Source organism: Physella acuta, unplaced genomic scaffold (assembly GCF_028476545.2).
Source record: "Physella acuta isolate Inbredline_101_S28 unplaced genomic scaffold, ASM2847654v3 ptg000822l, whole genome shotgun sequence".
NCBI lineage: Eukaryota > Metazoa > Mollusca > Gastropoda > Physidae > Physella > Physella acuta.
Genome location: NW_026732340.1, coordinates 118,401 through 140,253, shown reverse-complemented (window position 1 = coordinate 140,253; position 21,853 = coordinate 118,401). Strand labels below are relative to the sequence as shown.

Here is a 21,853-nt window from a genome sequence, read left to right as displayed (position 1 = left end):
CGAAACGACAAACACAGCTATGTTTTACAAAGCAACGGCAGTTTGTGGTATATTTTCAATTCAAATACTAATACAAACATTGAACTAAAATTTGTTTTCAAGCTTTGGAATTTAAAAAATAAGTTAAATGGTGCTTTGACCTACAATGGCAAACTTTTTGTTCTAGGATCCTTCTCGCCCAATAATCCAACTGTACAAAATGTTCCTGGACACATTACACACATTCGTCACTCGATTTCTGATGCGAAGAGTTCTAACTTTATCCCAATTGTATTTCCAAAATCACACTTGTCAGCATTTAACGTTTAGTACACTGCTAAGTAATAAATAATCAACCAAGTTATAATTTGATAATAAACTTTATATTATTGGATTTACGCTTCAGGAGTCAATGCTATGATGCTTATCCAATCCAAAAATAAATTTCTATTTAAGTAGTATTTATATGTATGATCTGTCAATCTATTGCTTTATCAATTATAGGGAAACATAATTTTTCTGCTATGACTTTTGTAATTAAAATCTCATGGCATTTAACACGCTAAACAAACAAAAGCATTTTAAGTCAAGTCTACTAACAATAATCATTAAAAAAAACAAGCATTGATTTTAAATATGTATATTATAAATAGAATCTCTCAGTTAAAACAAGGCTAATCTGCAAACAAAAAAAGATACATGCCACTTCGATTAACATTAAAATTATATTTTAGTAGGTAGTTCAACAACAAGACCCTAGGCGGCCCGATATATAACAACAACTCGCATCATAGGCAAATAAGCTATTTGACCGACCCTTTAAAAAATACGTGAGATTTTTTAATGAAGAAATTATAATATCTGTACTAGCGTTGCATACATGTTGGTCCTTGCTCAGTATATAAATTAGTCCCTTTATATTTTTCACATACGTTCACATAAAAATCCAATCTACATTAAATTTTCAAAAATACATCATGATCGCCATGTATATTTATTTGTTTTCATTTGAGTATGTTTTAAAAAATACGTTTGTTTAAATATATACATTATACAAATCAGGCTTTCTGTATATTTTTACAACTACTTATATATAAGATATATTTATTCGACTGACTAAAAATGAAAAATAAACTATAATTTTTAAAATAGTGTTGTCTAGTATTTCTTTTGTATTTGATTTCAACCAAGCTTATTGAGTACAAAAATTTACAAATAATTTGTTTTTTTCTAAATTGATAAATCAAAAATTTGTTAGTTTATTCATAATTTATACCGTAGCGTACTCATTAATCAATATAAAAATTTCACACAATAAAATATTGTTGTTTATATTAAGCATACTGAACGTTTAATTTCTTTTTTTGTATGCATTAAATTTTCTCTTACAGTTCCTGTATCTCTGTTTTACTTAGAATTTATATTACCAGTACAAGTTTTTAATACAAAAAGAAAGTAACTACCATGTTAAGTCTAAGATATATATTATCAAATGGTATAGCTTACAAATATTGAGATTTTATTACTATTAAGGTAGCATGATGATTACCAGTAAAAATGCGAAAATCGATGTATCTTAGTGTTCGTTAAATAGGTAACGAAATTTTGCTTTATTAGTTGAATTAATAATATGGAAATTGGAACAGTGTCAAAACAAATCATAATAAAATTCGTTTTAATAACGTATGTAACTATGCTATGAAAGGTAAAAACTACAAGATTTTCCTTAAATAAATAATAATCCCATATTATTAAAAGATCTGTAAAAAAAAGCGTGCGTCGCTTCGTAAACTTCAGTAAAGTTATTTAATAGATAATATAATGCTTTTAGTGCATACTTATATAAAAACTTGCGATTAAACCCGTTTTTTATTGGGTTAATTTTTTATACTTTTAAAATTTAAATACAGTGGAATTGCATGACTAAAAATAAACCGGGAGTGATCTCCCCTAAACTTTCTCGAATATTCTTATATAAAATAACAGGGGATGGGAACTCGGGCTATAGACATGATTTTTAATCCATTTTAAATACTTAAAGTTTTAAAAATAGAATAAAATCTCGTAGACAAATTAATTGCACACCAAGTGAACGCGAATAAAAAGCGCATAATAGTGCGCAATATTATTAGTACTTTTAAAATTTACATTAGTTTTTTGAGAAATCGGAAATAGCGTAAATAAGTACTTCCGGTCAACGAAAAATTCTCAAAATTTGACAGAAGGTAGAAAATTAGATCTTTTACTTACATATCAAATTTCATTCATCTATCTGAAATAGTACTCAAGTTATAGGCTTTTGAAAAATTCAAAGTAGAAAAAGTACCACTTCCGGTTGTCGGAAATCGCTCAAAAGTTGATACGGATCTACGATTTTGATAAAATACTTATATATGAAATTTCATCAACCTAGCTGTAACGGTACTCAAGTTATCGTGTTTACACACGGACACACACACACACAGACACACACACACACAGACACACAGACATACGGACAAGATTGCAAAATTATGTTTTTCCGTATCAGTGAGATGCAAAACGTCGAGATTTGCAAAAATCTCGATTTTTTTTTTTGCACGATTACAAGACTCTCTATACTTCGTATATACGAGAAAGTAACAATAGCACACCAAATGATCACAAAGTGCGTATAAATATTGCGGAAAAACGTACTTTAAATAGGAAATTGAAATTTTAATCAATTCTAAAAATTAATAAAAAATCCAATTAAAATATATTTTGTGTCGATTGCATAATCAACGGATGTTGACGCATGAGCCAAGTTAGAAAGAAATTGGTCCGTTAGAAATGGTCAAAATTTCGCTTGGCAGTTTTAACTCTTGACATTTAACACTAAGTACGAGAAAGCAAATGGGACAAGGGCTAGACTGCCAACCTGAAAGTCTCCAATAGGAATCAGAGTTCAAGTCCATGAGTTCGCCCAATTCTGATGATAACTGACTAACGTTAGGGAAAGCAAAGTCGGCTGGGCATAGTTCAGACCACATTTGCGGAGGTCAAGAAACATGTGAACTCTTCTTTATCTGCCCAATAAATCGCTAGGTCTAAACATAAATCTTTACATTACTACGACAACGCAAGTTAAATAAAAACTTGCATTAAGAATATTTCCTAGTTTTCAATAGTCGGTCTCAGAAGGTAGGCTTATAGCTTAATTTTTTTGAAAATATGTATTATTGTATTTGTAGTTTAAACAATATTTAAGTTACCGGTAATATGCCCAAAAGCAATAACAATTTTACGTCGACTTTTATACTCATTTAAATCCATTCCCCCACTCCTAGTCAGCTGTAGTGTATTCCATAAGGATGGACAATGATGACTGTAACAAATTCAACACCCGAATTACATAAGAGGTATTATCCAAGACCATAGACGCACTAAAACTAAATAAAGCTCCTGGACTAGACGGTCAGTGAATTTTATAAAACGGTTGAAATTGATTTTAATACTCATTTTAGAAGCTACATTTCATTAGAAATAAGATTTTATCAGAGCATATTATTATGTAACACTCATTCCCAAAAATAACACGACAAGGAAAAAAAATTGTACATTACAGACCTATATCATTGCTGAATAATAATTATACAATACTGGAAAAACATTAGTTAAGAAACACGAATATTTCAATTTTAAAGTAATGAGTTAAAGACAGCAAACATCATAGTACACAGAAGGGCTTAAATTAGCAATGGATAGTATAACATAGAGACTATATAGGCGAAGATAAAAGTTATATAAAATTAGCACTATAACAAACCCAAGGTAAAGAAGCATTATATCGTAGACATACTGCAGGCTGATGACCTGGATGGGAAACAGACTTATAGAAAAACAAACGTTTGGTGTACTTAATTAACATTTGCTAATCTCCACTTATTTGCGTGTAGGAAAAAAAAATTAAGAAATGGATCAACAAGACAGATAAAGTACAACTTGTCTGTTTCTTTAACTTTTATTTTCTCCAACTTGATTCATTATAGAAACATCTAAAAAATAAGTACGTTGGGCGCGGGGGGGGGGGGGGGTGAGTTTGTTCCGGCGGAACACTGGGGTACGTCAGTTTTTGACTGTTTCGTTCTCTGTTCACAGATGTGCTAAGGGTGTTTTACGTCAAATGATGCACATTAATATGTGTGAAGGGGCGGGGCTAGACCTGGTGTAGTATTAAGATGCTTGTTGATGGGATTTGGGCTCTGTGTCATGTTTTTAGTTGGCTAAATGAATTTGAATAATGAAGGTTTAAGTTGTCAAATAGGCTTCAGTTTACTATATATTTTTTTTCTATGCGCACTGCAATGAAATTAAATGTTTTAATTTTTTTCGCACCTTCAAAGCACGTTCATTTCATTCATAATATGCACATTTTTACTTCCGATCATTCAAGATTTAAAACGCTGAATACATTTTATTTTTATACAGATATAATGACTTGCCTACAATAAAAAAGGTATTCCAAATGTTTTTGACAGAACATGTTTTATTAAAGTAAGGTGAAGCGTATTGTGGTAAGATAGTAGTCTATCGTTTTGTGTATATACATACAATAACAACTGATGGTACTAACTACTAATTATAGATCTAGATCTAGGTCGACAAAAGAACTAGATCTAGATCTAGATCTAATTTATTAACTTCACGTTCATTGGTTTGCCCGTATCGGTGTATTTTACAAAATGTAATAGTTAATGAAATAAAGTTTTATTCATGTCCAAAACTATCGAAAATGCCCACATCAATTTTGAATAAGTTGGTTTGGCTCAAAATTTATAATTAAAAGCAGCAGTCGTCTTTAAAAAACTATTTAAATACTTTCTTTTGAAAACGTCTTCGTTCTGATTAAAGTATTCATAAATAGATAAACACGAATGCTTTATATTTTATTTTATTGAAACGAATGAATTAGTCAATTAGTCCAGCACTAATCACTATCAATGTGACTGTCATGTCTACAAAATAATGTTAAGTTGTCCGCATCATGTTACTTTTAAAGTTTGTGTCTGGCGTAGTAGTATGTTTAGATGCGATCATACATGACAATCAACAGCTATGAGACTCATAGTGTAAATTAAGCATAGGTGTTGCCTATCGTGAAGACTGTAAACTGTAGATTATGGAAACGTTTTCGGTAAGGTAATTTATCGAATCAGTCATATTTCAGTTTATTCTGAGGTATTCTGACCCTGCAACCTTTTGGTTAGTCAGAGATCATTTGTCATGAGATCAATATCATTTAGCGATATATGTATATACATTTATACATTTATATAAAAAACTGTTCTTGTTAATCATACACATCTATATGTGATCTTACTTTATAAACATGTATATTACAGGATTATGACTGCTCCAGAAATTTGTACCCGAATCGTCAAGTGTCTGCAGGATGTGTGGACTGACAAAATGTTGTTTGACTTTGCCGTCAAGGTCTCTGACGAAACAATTCAATGTCATCGTCTCATCCTAGCGGCCTGTTCTGATTTTTTCAAGGCACTTTTTCGTTCTGGTATGAGGGAAGTCACAGAGAACTGTGTTGTTTTACAAGATGTTTCTTGTGAGGTGTTTCAGATAATTCTGAAAACAATTTATACGGGGACAAATCTGTTAACGTTAGAAAATATTTTTGAAGTTTGGCGCGCAGCTCATCAGCTACAGATAGCATTTATGATTGATCAGTGTGAGAATTTTGCAATATCATCGATTACAATGGACACATGGGAATCTATTTACACCAACGCAAAGCTTTTAGATTCAGTCAAAGTTAGTTTAGGGCTACAGAATTTCATGTCAAAAAACTACGATAAAATTAGTCTCTCAACGATGTTTCTACATTTGCCTTTTAATGAAGTCGCGGATTTGATAAAACGTCAAGACCTCGTTGTTGCCAGTGAAGATGTTGTCCTTGAGTCTGTTTTAAGATGGGTCAAGTATGTTCCTACTGACGCACATAGCACGCTAAACTCTTCGTCCAGCGGTATTAACCTAGAAATACATAATACAAATATAAGTCAAATAATATTAGCCGATACTAACCAACACAAGATTAAAAACAATGCTGAAGAAATAAATTCTGAAGCTGTTGTAGAGGTAGATCATATTCTGGAAACAAAAACGGAGTTAACAGACGAATGTAGCGTTCTTCAGTGTAAACCAGTAACTGAATATTCTACAAGACAGGAGAAACTTACAGATCTGTTGAAGCTAGTAAGGAGATGTCTTCTAAGCCCGGCGATGCTGTCTCGTATCTACAAAATGGAAACGATGTCGGAAAATAATGTGTTAAAAAATATCATGTTTGATGCATTTTACTACGTACAAAACTTCAGACACGGTCAGTGGCCAACAGCTGCCTTACACAGATCATGTAGTGAGTACATAAACGTTGGAGTGCTTGAAAAATGCAATGGAACATTTGAAGTTGTAAGTCCAATTGACGAAAAATTGTACAATATTTCAAAATGTGATTACTTACAAGAAAATATCCAGCTTGTCTGTTTTAACAATGAACTTTTTGTCTTCTGTGACAACAGCTGGGATGAAATTTTAACAATGCCCGGCCAGAATTTGTTGTTGCTGTCACATGAACAATTTATTTACATCTTAAACAAAGACGATAAAATCATTTACAAGGTCAATCCAATGAAAAAGAAAACAGTTTTAGAAACGTTTACGGATTTTCCAGAAAATGTTGATGTCCAACATGCAATGTTTTTTGAAAACTTGATTTTATTCTTTTGTTCTGAAACTCACAACGGCATTGACGAGACTGCTGTGCAAAAATTTGATATTTCGTCGAAAGTTTGGACCAGATTAGATAATCTTGATGGTCCAGCAGAGCAGATAATTAGTTTCAGAAATGATGAAAACAACTACATTTTACAGAAAAATGGCAGTTTGTGGAGTATTTTATATTTACATTCAAGTAAAAACATTGAACTTAAATTTGTTTACAAACTTTGGAATTTACAAAAAAAATTATACGGCGCTTTGACCTACAATGGCAAACTACTTGTTTTTGGGAATCACCCTAACAGCAACCCACCATTTTTGGCAAAAACACTTCCCGGACACTTTGAACAAATTAGATACTGGGGATGTGATGCTCAATGTTCTAATTTTGTTCCAATTACACTTCCAAAAACATGCTTGCAATCACTTGAAAGTTAAGTCACGCATTGCTAAGTAAACATCCCAATTTAATTGTCTATATTAAACGGGACAAACTATTAGGTTTACTAATGCAATGGCAGGAGATAAAAAAACATTGAATTCAAAATCTTTTATTTATGATTGGTGTGCAGTTTTTTTTTTAACTTTAAACTTTATTTTATTTATAAGATCAGTCTATCATTATCGTTATCAAATGTGTATAATGATTTTAATTGCAACATGCACTAATGCTATACATTTAGAGACGTGGCGATCAAATTTGACGCCCGGGTCGAATTATTGATTTTACCTGGTACTGTCCCTTTAAAGTGTGTATTTTGGTTTCATACAATTGACGTAGAACATATTAAAACTAGTAAGTAAAGTCAAGTAATAGTCTGTTTTCTTACATTTTCTTATGTATACTTAATGCACCCAATGGTCAGCCCCACCCATCCTCTACAAGCTAAATCCAGAATCCACAACCTTATAAACTTTAATCAATCATGTAGCTTGTAGTTTAACAAATATTTCTATAGTATTGTTTTTGGCTTGTTAAAATGTCATAAGTATTGGGGAACAAAAATTAATATGTATAGAAATAAAACAGATGATAATTTTGTTCTAAAAATATATTCATAAAAATAAACAGTGCGCTCGTGGAACACAAGAAAAGATTTAATACAAATTAAAAACAAAATTAAAACATTTATTTTAAATAATTATTTAACTTAGACCATTGTATCATAAATCTCGCTTATTTTTAAATCGATTTTGATATACGTGAATCTTGCTCTAATATGTAATTTTCTCAATTATGTAATTTTATATAGATTTTTTAGTAATACTATAGTATTTGAACTAACACCAGACTTTATTAATAGATTTTAACAATTACATTTTTTTTTCAATAAGGGAAACAGGGCTTAACAAATTTTACGTTCAGCACGGGAGCAATGACAAAACACACCGTCGACAAAGGCAGTACATATAGAAATATTGTTCAACATGATACTTGCAGAATGTTTTTAAGGAATTTTATACAAAGGACGCTTATGATTTCAATGTTAGCTCGGTATATGGAATTACAGAATATATTTTTACATTAGTGCTTAATTAAACGAATGCAAGATAAGATTGTAAAATACACATTTATACGTTATTTAGTATTTGGAAATGTATTATGTGCACATGCACCTGTGTTACATTTTTCTATATGATATATTTAATTATATACTTACAGTTTAACAAGATTTCTAATTTCGTTCGACGTTTTCAATAAATTTTACACATAATAATATATTTATTAAAATAAAAAATTAATACGGTTTATTTCATTTTACATTCAAATAAAATTGAGAATTGTCAAACAGCAATCAATTCATTTTTTATATTAAATATAATCTACATTTTATGTTTTAAATTTAATCTATTTTTTTATGTTTTAAATTTAATCTATTTAAATTGCAACAGTTTTCTTTACTGTTTGTAATTGGTCATTTAAATATTGACTGTTTGTTATTGGTCATTTAAATATTCACTGTTCGTCATTGGTCATTTAAATATTGTCTGTTTGTAATTGGTCATTTTAATACTGACTAATTGTAAAAGTTTAGTATAAAATATACACATTGATAAGAAAATTTACAAAACATGAAATTGCAATAAATTCATCTTACTCTTGTGGTGAAAATTACATGTAAATGGAACACGTTATCTTCGTTGATTGTGTTCTATTTGTTCTTAGATAAATTATACCACAATTTAATACAAGTAAAAAATTACCAAAATATTTTAGAATAAGGCGGCCGTGAATAATTTATAATGGTTTATTAAATAATTTTAAAAATCGGATCAGATATTATCAAAATAAATGTGTTTATAAAAACGTAATTGTGAGTTTTTAGTCAGACTTTACTAAAGATTGGATGTATTTGGTGTTTTTTTTTTATTTTTGGTTACTAAAAAAAATTTAAAAGCCATAAACAATTTTTTTGTATCTTATCACTGAAAATGAAAAGAAAATAAACAAGGCATGACCAGGTCATTTAGTAAAAAAAATATTTTATTTAAGGATTGTATTGGCAACGTTTTGAGTACAAATTACGGCAAAGTGGGATTTTCAGAAGATCGATCACGGAGTTTCTATACTGCCACTCAATGTTTGACTTACAAAAGTGTAATTTAAAGAAATACTTGATGAAAATAAATAGAAATATTGCCTTAAACGCATATAGATATTTTTAAGTTCTCTGTATCTACAACTTTTACAACTTTTATATAAATTCCAAAAAAGTATACAATTTCTGAATTTTTTTCAAGCTTTTTAAAATTTCTGTTTGACCTCTATGATGGCAAAATAAAAATAAAAAACGCCTTTTTTATCCATGTCAACATTACGTTAAATATTGGTTACTATAGCACGTCGCTTACATCTCTAGCAAGTGAAGAACTTGTATTTTTCTGCATCAAATGTTTGCACAGGATATTAAGTTTGAAAAAGAAAGAATTGTATCGCACCTATTCAGCGCTTATTTAGCTTTATCGTCTTATTTAAACTTTTTCTTATTTTACTTCCGACCTTATAATATCTAACACACTTTGAACAATCTTAAGATAAATTAAGGTAAAATAGACTAGAATTTATTACATCAAGGGTAAAGATAAGCGTTATAAATTGATAACCACGTATTTGTACTTTTACTTCAACAATTTCATTTAATCAATTAATGGCATCTAACATGTTGGGTTAGTTAGAATCTAGATTTCTTTGCTGATTGTATTGTTGCTGGTCGTTTCTAAACAAACATTTATCACGTTGTTAGAGATACAAAAAAAAATTAATACAAACTCAATATAGGTTTTTAACCACCGAGGATCGCTACACGTTGAAATAACTTTCTAAAGCCACGAATCCAAATATGTGTAAGAAGATTATAGCAATGATTGAAGATATTATAGATAGATTAAATTCACAACAAAGGGCTTTATTTTAAGGCCGCTTTACCATAACACTGAGACCCCCCCCCCCTCTCCTCCGAAGAAAGTATGGAAGAAAACAGTTTATTAGCTCTATACGTTAATAGACTTGGTTTAATTCTTTGTGTTGCTAGTAGACTGCAACATTGTGTGAAAATCGAAGTGTATGACCACACCAGTTTCTACACCTTGAATACGTCAGGGTGTTTATCCCACAGAAGCTTCGTCCGATGGTTGCACACGTTACTCTCATGTCGTATTGATATGTATCCTATATATACGCACATATTTCACATGTAAAATATTTAAAACAACGCTTCTTACATTTGTATTACAGTAAGAACAACATCACCATGACCGCATCTGATTTTCGCACTGACATATTCAAGCGTTTCGAGGATGTGTGGGCTGAGAAAATATTATCAGATTTCACAGTGATTATCGATGAGCAACCAATCAAATGCCATCGAATGATCCTAGCGGCCTGTTCAGATTATTTTATGGCAATGTTTCAGTCAGGGATGAAAGAAGCCACGGAAAACTGTATTGTGCTAAACGATGTTTCCTACGACGTTTTTACGTTCATTCTCAATTCACTCTACACTGGGTTAGCTGTGTTGACTTCAGAAAACTATCTTGAAGTTTGGCGAGCTACAGATATGCTACAAATAACTTTTATGGCCAATATGTGTGAGACTATGGCAATTGAAGAAATTAATGTTGACACATGGGAAAACATTTACACAACTGCACATCTTTTAAGTTCAGATAGAGTCCTTCATCAGCTTCAATTATTCATGGTACAAAACTTCGAGAAAATCCGACTTTCCCCATTAGTTCTACAAATTTCATTTCAAGATTTTCGAGATTTAATAAAAAGCCAAGATCTTGTTGTCTCAAACGAAGACTTAGTTCTGGAAACAGTGATACGATGGGTTAATTATGATCCCACAATGACGGCAGTGCTAAAAGAAAATTTGCTAGAGGAAAACCCACACAAACATAGACGTATGATGTTTGACAGTGTACAACCTAAAGGTTCTGTTAGCTTGATAGCTAGTGAGGATACGTCTAGAAAAGATAAATTTTCAGATTTGTTGAAACACGTAAGGACCTGTCTTGTAAGTCCGGCTGTTTTGTCCCATTTATACAAAATGGAACTCATTTCAGAAAATAAAGATTCAAGAGACATTGTTTTTAATGCGATAAGTTACAATGTCCATGATTTTAGACACGGTCAGTGGCCATCAGGTGCTATTCATAGATCGTGTAGTGATTACATACAGGGAGGGGTATTTGCACATCTATATGGGTGCATTAGTTTCATAAGCGCTGACGATGAAAAATTTTACCACATTGCGAGATGTTCTTATGTACAAGAGACTATCCAGCTTATCGTTTTTAACGGTGAACTTTTTATCATAGGCAAATCACAAATTACAACAAACGATCCTTGTAAAATGTTTGTTTTCTCTGAAAACAACTGGAAATTTGTGACGAAAATGCCATGTGACGATATGCTGCTCGTTTCGCACGGAGACTTTATGTATATCTTAAACAAAGATCTTAAGAAAATCTACAAGATAAATCCAAAGAAGAACAACGATCAGACAGAATACGTTACCGATTTCCCGGCACTTGTTGATGTAAAACATGCAATGGTTTTTGAAAACTGTTTCTTGTTATTTTGCTCAGAATTTCTATACGGTATAAAAGATACAGCTGTTCATAAATTTGATATCTCGTCCAAAGCTTGGACCAGATTAGACAATATTAATGGACCAGCAGACCAGTTAATCAGTTTCAGGAACGACAACCACCACTATATTCTACAGAACAATGGCTCCATGAGGCTGATACAAAATATACCTCACACTGGAGAAATTGAATTCAAATTTCTTGATAAAATTTGGAACATAAACATGAACGTGTACGGGGCGATAACTTATCGTGGTAAAGTTATGTTCCTCGGCAACTGCCAACCAAACGAACTTCCTGGCGAGAAATGTTTAAGCCAATTTCCGGAGCACTTTGAAATCATTCGATTTTGGGGAACTGATAAAAATAACTGCTCTAACTTTGTTCCTGTCACTTTTCCTAGGGTTTACTTGAATGAAATCAGCAAAAAGAATCAAAAGTGAATCGTTGCCTTCTGCGAACTCTTTTGAATAATCCATAGAGTGTCTCTGTTAGATTTTACAGCTTCCGAAGTTGTTTTTTTTAATATGGATGTGTTCGATCTTGTGTTGTGCAATCTGTTTGGAGAAACTCACCTACCTTTTTGGAACATTGAGAGATCTCAAGTGGATCCATAGTAACGTTAAAAGAAGTCTGGTCTGCAAATTTGTTTCCGTGATGTGCTAATATTCGAAGCGGTAATGCGAGTTATAGCGTTGATCTATCCCCTATTGGTCCATCTCTATGATCTAATGTAATCTGTTATACGACTGTTGCTAGCAGTCTTGTGACCAAGTCTTTTAAGCAGCGCATTCCGCGACCGTTATGAAGGAGTAAGTGATGGTACATATGTTCACCGAGCATCGTTTGATCAATGCTGGATACACAGTTCCAAATCTTTGTCGCCTCTCTTGTATATCATTCATTTGTGAATCTTGTCAAGGCCTTAAAATATAAAATTCTAATTTAAATGATCCTAAGTGCTGTCGATATTACAGATGGTTGTTCAAGGTTTTAATTAATGCAGTAAAACAAAGTTTATGTTGATTTCAATATAAAATATATATTTTTACATTATATTTTTATAATAATGTAACATACATCTATAATAAATAACTAAAATACATGTTACACTCTGTTGAATTATTTTATGCGTTATATATATATATATATATATATATATATATATATATATATATATATATATATATATATATATATATATACATATATATATATATATATATATATATATATATATATATATATATATATATATATATATATATATATATATATACATAACTGTAAGCTAAGTGCGTTGAGTAATTGTCACATAAAATTGATTGTGGTCGTTTATTAGGTTACTTTCTTCGACAAGCTCAAGTTTTACAGATAGAACGCTTCGAGCAGTTTATGTTTTAATAACATGAATTTGAAATTGTTCCCTTGCTTAGAAGATTTGTAAAATGTATTCGTTGAACAGAGTCACAATAACCACTTTTTAAAGAGTTTTTGTTACTAAATTATATAAAAGTATATAAAATCTTGAAGTGTCTCTTAAAATTTTCTTATTTTTTTTATGTACTCTGTAATCAGAAATCAAAATAAAACTGATATTAACATATACAATTCGTTATAATAAGCAGCGTATAATTAATTGCTCACAGATAAAATATAACGGAGTGAATTCTTTAACTGTATCAATTAGAAATGAATTTCCAGTGGAAAAAGGCTAAATAAATATTAGTTACACTTATGATAAAACCGATAGATTTCAGAGAAAACACAAGTCAAAAACTATTCTTAGAATATCCTGGTTTAAAAAATAATGTATACAATAATCGAATTTTTCAGGTTTTTGAGAAATGTGATGTGGTCACAGAGAATATCTGAAAAATGTAAAATTGTATTTAGGATTTAATAATTATATATGAAATTTCTTCTACCTACCTGAAATGCTACTCAAGTTATCGGTATTTTAGAAAATAAAAATAGTATAACTGATCACTTCCTTAAATCTAAAATTAATCAAAACAAATTCACCAAATGATCTAAAACTATAAAGATAACTTACTTTTAACAAAAAGACCATTCCTCTACTTATATAATTTTCAAAGAAAGATAATTATTCCGTCTGATTATCAGAAATTACAAAAGTTTTTATAAGCCTACGTACAGGATCTGACACTTATACATTACACTTCGTCCACCAAACTAAAACTACTTACTTGTGTTCAAGTACGTACAGACAAACATAATGGAAAGATTTTTCGGTGCATTAAAAATACTTATTATTTATTTTGTTTATTCTATGATAATACGATCCAGTAAAAAAAATAACTTTTTGTTGTTGTGATTTTTAGAACTGACGGAGTAGAGTATTTTATTTCCTCCTTTAAATATTTGCGCACCTAAATGCCTAAATAGTTTTAAAACAAATCGGTAGTCGCACCAACAACGATTATTCCTTTATTCATTATATTTTACACTTGTTCTACTTCCGCCATTACAGTATTTTACAACTTGGAATCGTTTTACTTATTTGAGAGAAAGGTATATAGATAATAATTATATTATATCTGCATTATCTAATATTGACTCGTGTGCTAGAGATCATTACATACATTTGTTCGAGTTAATGACTGATAGTGTTATTTAAATATTGATTTACGTCTTCTGTTTGAAGGCTGAAATAATGTTAGCTTAGGACTTGGTTTGAAGTGTTTTAATTTTAAACTATTTAGATAGTAATTTATTCGTCGATATGAGGCATTTCTTTTTTTTTAACTTTTGCTTTACCCTCGAGCTAACCTCAGCAAATACCTAGACTCTAATGCTGATTTTTAATCCTAATACTAGATCTAGATCTGTAAAAAGTAGGTAAAGTTCTCTTTTCAAACCTGACGGTCTATACGGCAAGTGAAGTAGAGTTCACTTGTTTTTTGTGACCTCGGCATATGAAGAGATAGTGTGGTCAGCAATATGCTCAGCCGCCTTTACTTTCCCTAACGTGAGTTAGGTACCCATCAGAGTTGGGTGGACTCAGCGACGGTCTACTGACTTGAACCCGGATTTAAACACGAGACTTATGGGTTAGCAGTCAATTTCTTAACCGCTAGACCACTCCGTATTTAGATCTGTACCGATCTATATATATAGTTCTCTTCATGGGAATCATAGAAGACACCACCCTCATCCCCACCTGTTAGGTGAGCTGTGGTTCACCACGTATGTTTACAATAGTAGAGCCGGTTCGGTTCAAATAAGTTACAGCTATTAGGGGCAGATAATTTCGTTTTTAAACTATTTGAAACTGCTTGATATTTTCATTGTCGTCTGTAAAAGCTGCTTTCAGTGGGCGGGATGGGGTGGGGGGATAGGGAGTGGGAGTGGGGGAGGCAGGGTGGTGGGGTACGCAACACAAAGCAACGAGGTTAAATTGATAAATACAACATGTGAGCTCCAACTAACCAATCAGAAGTCAGTCAGATGACCAGTCCGAGTCACGTGGTGAGAAAGAAGTAGAGTTATTGGTTATGGGGTATTATAAATCGATAATAAGAAGAGTGAGTCCACTTTCGTTTTGTAATAATGAGGAGTAAAAATAATTGCATGGGTCTAATTAGAGATAGTCTTGAATTGCAGAAGAGACGTAGATAGTAATAGGCGCAGATTTATCTTGCATTATTTTTGTTTTTAGTTTAAACGGAATAAACATTGTGCTGTGTCGCAAAGTTGAAGAAAATTAAGAAAATGTGCGTATATAAAACACGAGCATATTTATTGTGAAAACTTTTAACATTGGTTATGTGGACATGTATCGTTTTCCTAGAACCAAACTCCACGTTTTTAAATTCGAGATTGATACACCGTTATTTTCTAAATCCACCTAAATCATGGTCACATCTCTTACCATAATTATACACCAATTCATTTCACTAAATGCTTATTATTGTTAACACAACTTTAAAAGCGTTCTTGTGAATAGGAGTTAGAGTGGTATAGTTCTGTATTAGAAATAAGCAGTTAGGTTATAGTCTAATTTTTGTTGTTATAAAATATGTACTTGAACCCGGATTCAAACTCGAGACTTACGGGTTAGAAGTCCAGCACTCTACCGCTAGGCCACTCCATCCCATAAAGCTGTACACTCATGTTTAATTAGGCTTTTGTTCAACAGCTTAATTTGGTAATGTGTTTATTCCAACATTAGCCTCACAATTCCTTACAACTCCTTACATCAGATGCACGTGGTGCAAAGCAGAGATACGTATGTATCTTGGAGAAGGATCGTATATTTTATCGCTCAGTTGTAGTAAATTATGGCAAGGGGTTTTAGGATATAAGGATGGGGGCGTATCGATCTCTGGGACTTCGTAATCAACCAGACAGTGATCGTAATTAATTACACAAATTACTTTTAAGATTTATTTTTAGAAACAGTGTTGAGCGGCTATTGTCCAGCGATATTTAAGATAAGTAAATATTTTTTTTTTCATTATCATCAGCATTTTTCCTTCATTATATATTACAGAAAGAATATTTACGCCATGAGCTCATCGGATCTGTGTACTAAAATAGTCCACTGCCTTCAAAATTTGTGGAAGGAAAAAATGTTATTTGACTTTTTAGTAAAGATAAACGACGAAACAATCCAATGTCACCGAGTAATTTTGGCCGCTTGTTCGGATTTTTTTCTGGCCATGTTTCGTTCCGGAATGAAAGAAGCCACAGAGAACTGCGTTGTGCTAAAAGAAATTTCTTCTGAAGTTTTTCAGTTAATTTTGAAATCAATTTACACCGGGGCAAATCTGTTAACGTTAGAAAACTTTATTGAAGTTTGGCGAGCAGTTCAAATGTTGCAGATAAAAGTTATGATAGATTTGTCCGAGAACTTTGCCATTGAAGCTATTACCATGGACACATGGGAAAACATTTACACAAATGCTAATTTTTTGTGTTCAGAAAGAGTTCTCAATGAGCTTCATTCGTTTATGTTAAAAAACTTTGAAAAGATTAGTCTTTCACAAACATTTTTACAACTTCCATGCAAGAAACTTCAGGACTTAATCAAAAGTCAGGATCTCGTAGTCAGCAGTGAAGATCTGGTCATGGAGTCTGTTATAAAATGGGTCACGTATGACAATAGTATGACAGGTATAATAAACGAAAGGAACGTAAGTGTTGATGATCCAATAGAAGATGATTTAAACAAAAACAAAAAAATGATTTTAGATGCTGATTCGCATTTGACTTCTGAGACATCCGCCAGAAAAGACTGCCTTACACAGTTGTTGGGGACAGTTAGGACATGTTTAGTGCGTCCAACAGTGTTATCCCGCGTCCTAAAAATAAACTTTGTATCTGAAAATAAAGATTCTAGAGATATCATTGTCGACGCCTTGAAATATCATGTCCAAGACTTCAGACACGGCCAATGGCCATCGGCGGCTGTACGTAGATCTTGCAGTGGGTACAAACATGTTGGGGTATCTGCAAAAAGTGATGGGAAGTTTGAAGTGCTAGACGCAAGCAATGGTAAATGGTGTGCTATTAAAAGGTGTCAATATTTACAAGAAAACATTCAGCTCCTCAATTTTGATGGTGAACTTTATGCGACAGGAAAACAATACAACGACCCGGACGAACCTTGTCGAATGTTTGCGTTCTGTGACAACAGCTGGAAAGAAGTTTTGGAAATGCCAAGTGACAATTTGTTGTTGGCGTCACATGGGGAAAGCATTTTTGTTTTAAACAAGGACGACAAATTTATATTTTACTTCAACCCGAAAAAAAAATTTAAAAAGAAATTAGAAAAATTAACACCTTTTCCAGACAATGTTGTTGTTCAACACGCAATGGTGTTTGAAGACGTCCTTCTATTATTCTCTTCTGGATCTCAAAACGGAATACATTTGACCATCGTTCATCAATTGGATATTGTGTCCAAAGTTTGGACCAGATTAGACAATCTTGAAGGACCAGCAAAAAATCTGATTAGTTTCAGAAACGACAATCACAACTACATTTTACAAAAAAACGGTACCATGTCACTGGTATCAAACTCATCATACAATATGAAAACTGAAATACAATTTCTTGTAAAGATCTGGCAAAATGAAAGAAAATTATTTGGCGGGTTTACTCATGAAGGAGAACTTATTCTTTTTGGAAAAGTCTCAAAAGATGGCACACTTGAAAATGATTTAGTCCGTGACGTGTTTCGTCACTTTAAATCAATGTGCATTTGGGGACCTAAAGACAATTGCTCGAATTGTGTTCCTGTCATCCTGCCAAGTAAATGTTTTTCTTAATTAACACCTTTTGAGTTGAATCTCTTAAGAGGTAAGTTAATATAATAATTTTGTGGAATAAAAGTCACACAGGTTTTTTTTTAGTATAACACTATAATGTATGTTGTAAGATTCAATTGAAGTAAAAAGACATAAAATGTACACAGATTTACATATTTGTCCACACCATGTTTTCCCCATTTACTGTTTGTATCGTATAACCTGCCTTATATAGTCTTCTGCCCTAGTATATCCCCAACATCTTGTTCAATATTTCACACGGTCTAGTCTCGTCAGCCACTAGTTATGTCTTTGTGTGCCTGTTTTATGAGTTCTAAAATTAACAACATTTGGTTGCGCTGGTTAAACAATTTATAATTTATCCAGCATTGCTCACAATTTTCTTTTTTAACGCTTTAACTTCATAATAGTAAACATCAGTGATATGTACTTACCTTTATACATGTATACTTATCTACTTCATCCTCATTCTTGACCGGGGAACTTGTTTATTCATTCCATGTTAATGGTGCATCTTTTTTTAACAAACTACTGGATATTGTTTAACAATGTCTGTCGATTGATCAGCGGTCTTCGAAATTGTTAAATTTGTTTAAAAAAATGATATCATGATCTGGTATGTGTGGTCTGAAATCATCTATCCCTTTTACTTTCTATCGACTGGTACAACCCAAAATAATAGAAGTGTTTTTATTTACATTTGCTTACATTCTAAAAAACGTATGCGGTAAAAAACAACAACTGGCCTGGCAAGCTCTACATTATCTAATTACAGCAAACTTTTTGCAATTGACATCTCAATTAAATGGTTTTACATCGTCAAACAGATCAATAAAGGATCCATATTTTTGTTGTCCATCCCGATATTTTGATACAATATATTTTACTCTTATTCGTATTGCACAAGCTAAAATATTAATACGTTTAATCTGATTTATGTTTATAACAATGTATATATTTATAGTCATGTGTATAATAACATTATTATAATGGCAATATATTTTTTGTTCCTTACATACCTATAATTAAACAATTAAAAAATTTAAAAAAAATGTTACTACCATATTTTGTTTTGTTGCTTAATATTGTGTATTTATAAATGTCCAATAAATTTATATGGTGTCTATCAAGTGTTAGTCTCAATAGTAATTGAATCGTTGTTTTTATTAAGTTACAATAAGAGAAACTGCCATTCCAATTTTTCATGCTTTGCTTTTGGCAAATACTGTTAATATTTAAAATAAGTATATTCATGATTAGAATTTACATACTTAATTTAATGTATTAAATCGTAATTTGTGTTATTCATTGATTCAAAAGGGTTGTTTAAAACATTGAAATAGTTAGTGCTATTTAGTAAATTAAAAGAAATCGGTAATTTATCGTTTTACGTACATAGACTTACATGCGGGTTGACCTAGATATACGTCTATATTGTCACCACTTAAAATATGGGTATATTATCCACATATTTTTTAAAAGATTACTTATTGAAAAAATCAGCTTCAATTTACAAATCAATCTAAAATGTAACTAATCGACACTATGTACTGGGATTTGAGATAAAACGATTACACACATCAGTCAACATTGTTTAAAAAAATACTAATTTCTCTATATGAAATAATTCATTATTTCATTGTGAAATGCACGTTTGTATAACATATGGTTTTCTATAACTTTGGCGACTGCGGGCGGGGTGGGTATGGCTAGAATTTAATGATTACATGTGATTTGGAGTGGTGTAAAGAGAACAATACATTGTATTTTTAAATAATAAATCAGATGAAGAATGTGGTAATTGTAAACAGAATTACCGTTATTTAGTGAGGTGCTATGTTGAAAGTAGAGTTCTGGCTTTCTATGATATCAGGTGAATGTGCAAATAAAAAAAAATTTGAAATTTTTTAAAATAAAAATATAGCGTAATTTAGCTCTCTTTATTGCAATGGTTTTAATGTTAAGTTTTTGATTACATTATATGCCATAAAATATTCGAAATTATATCTATCTTAAAATGTCATGTATAGTGATTGCCTCTTCACCAATAACTGGTTTCTTCTGAAACTACGTGGATCTAAATCTACCTACGGCAATGGATTCCCTCAATTTTGTTTAATCATCATAAACACTTTGCGCACCTAGTCATTTGAAAAAGTTATCTTTATTTTAATTATTCATACCGCACCACCCTAGAGCATATTTAAAAAAACGTAAATTACATGTTATTTACTTCCGACCAAACATACTAACCACGTCTAAAATATATATCGAATCATCGTCTACTTATTACAGAAGGTATGTGTTTAATAATAATTAAGAGTGGTGTTTAGTACATCGTTTAAATGGTGCAGCCCTGGTAAATTCACGAATACAATTAATTAAAAATATTAAGTCTTAAGGTTAGGGTTTCTATTTATAGCAGATTTGAGTTGTTTAATTATAGAGAAATAGACTACTAAACTGTAAGTCAAGAGTTCGGATATTTGGCCTAAGTCCGTATTGTGTCCCCGAGTCCACCCAGCACTAATCAGTACCTGACTCACGTTAAAAAAGTAAAAGCAGCTGGGTATAAGCCTACCACTGACCACACTATCGCATTATTTTTTGCTGAGGTCGAAGAAACAGTGTAACTTTTTTTCATCTGTCCTTTAAATCTAGTCCACCATGTTCAAAAGGGAAACTTTTTTTATTCCTTATGAGCTGTTTAAAGCCTAATGAACTATAATTACTATATTAACATTAAATTTTGCACACATAACCAAATAATGGACACATCAGCTAATTCTAAAACTAACCATCTGTGTAACCCTTGCCTTGCATGAATTATTACTATACTGAATATACATAAATTCAGAAATTATTATTATGCTGGATACACTAAAGTGTATATTATGTATTTTAAAACAATGACATATGTAACATGTGTAACGAACTCCAATAATCAACAAGATTTTGCAGCATATCAAACTGACAAATGTGTTTGATGAGGCACCATTTATATACGTATACAATACATCAGCATTATACGTATACAATACATCAGCAGTGTCTGGGTCTACCGCACTATGTGTCATGATATTTTAGAAGAAATATCATTGCAAAAAACATACGCGTATACAAATAGACAGTAATGGGGTGAATATTAGGTTTGTCAGTATGTTTAATAATAATCTATATATATAATTCTTTTCTTGGAGACGATAGAAAACACCAAGCTGTAAGCGCGCTCCCTACCACCCCCACCCCTACATGGTCTGGTGAACTGTGGTTGAGGCTAAATGTTTACAATCGTAGATCCGGGTTTAGTGACGGCTATTAGGGGCAGATAATATAGTTTGAAACGATTTTAAACTTAGGGGAGGTAACTAAGAGGATTTTGCTTTCAAGTGGGGGGGTTGGGGGGGGGGGGTGTAGGGGTTAGGGGAAAGGAGGGGGTATCGTCCTTAACGACCATCTGATAGTGTTTTAAAGCAAATATTTTCAGTGGCAGCTTTGGTACTGTCGAATTCACAAATTCTGAATTACTGAAAAGTAGAAAATAAAACAACTAAATAGCGGCGTATGATACGCCGCAGGTCGGCTTGTAAATTTTAATATTTTTTTGTTTTTCGAATTTTCACATTTTGTCTTTTGTATATTATATTTTATAATTATACTTCATATTTTTATGTTTCGTGTGCTTCTAATTTATACGTATATAGATATAAATATCATTTTATACA

The 21,853-nt window shown here is 31.7% G+C and overlaps 3 protein-coding genes across 3 annotated transcripts; all 3 read left to right on the top strand.

Moving 5' to 3' along the window:
• The first annotated feature begins 4,363 nt into the window (after positions 1 to 4,363).
• LOC131951702 (kelch-like protein 38) lies at positions 4,364 to 7,192 on the top strand. Its single transcript, XM_059314061.1, has 3 exons — positions 4,364 to 4,456; positions 5,343 to 6,898; positions 7,041 to 7,192. The coding sequence occupies exons 2-3, from the start codon at positions 5,347 to 5,349 to the stop codon at positions 7,190 to 7,192; spliced, it is 1,704 nt and encodes a 567-aa protein (XP_059170044.1). The 5' UTR covers positions 4,364 to 4,456; positions 5,343 to 5,346.
• Positions 7,193 to 9,737: 2,545 nt separating this feature from the next.
• On the top strand, positions 9,738 to 12,373 carry LOC131951689 (kelch-like protein 3). The gene is made up of 2 exons (XM_059314048.1): positions 9,738 to 9,781; positions 10,472 to 12,373. Exon 2 carries the CDS (start codon positions 10,488 to 10,490, stop codon positions 12,273 to 12,275), a length of 1,788 nt encoding a protein of 595 aa, XP_059170031.1. The 5' UTR covers positions 9,738 to 9,781; positions 10,472 to 10,487; the 3' UTR covers positions 12,276 to 12,373.
• Positions 12,374 to 14,286: 1,913 nt separating this feature from the next.
• LOC131951691 (kelch repeat and BTB domain-containing protein 8) lies at positions 14,287 to 18,598 on the top strand. Its single transcript, XM_059314050.1, has 2 exons — positions 14,287 to 14,367; positions 16,349 to 18,598. The coding sequence occupies exon 2, from the start codon at positions 16,365 to 16,367 to the stop codon at positions 18,126 to 18,128; it is 1,764 nt and encodes a 587-aa protein (XP_059170033.1). The 5' UTR covers positions 14,287 to 14,367; positions 16,349 to 16,364; the 3' UTR covers positions 18,129 to 18,598.
• The last annotated feature ends 3,255 nt before the right edge of the window (positions 18,599 to 21,853 follow it).

Coding starts and splice junctions, on each gene's coding strand:
- LOC131951702 (XM_059314061.1), top strand. CDS start 5,347: ATGACTGCTCCAGAAATTTGTACCCGAATCGTCAAGTGTCTGCAGGAT. Junction 6,899..7,040: donor CATTTTACAGAAAAATGGCA/GTTTGTGGAGTA, acceptor TCACCCTAACAG/CAACCCACCATTTTTGGCAA.
- LOC131951689 (XM_059314048.1), top strand. CDS start 10,488: ATGACCGCATCTGATTTTCGCACTGACATATTCAAGCGTTTCGAGGAT.
- LOC131951691 (XM_059314050.1), top strand. CDS start 16,365: ATGAGCTCATCGGATCTGTGTACTAAAATAGTCCACTGCCTTCAAAAT.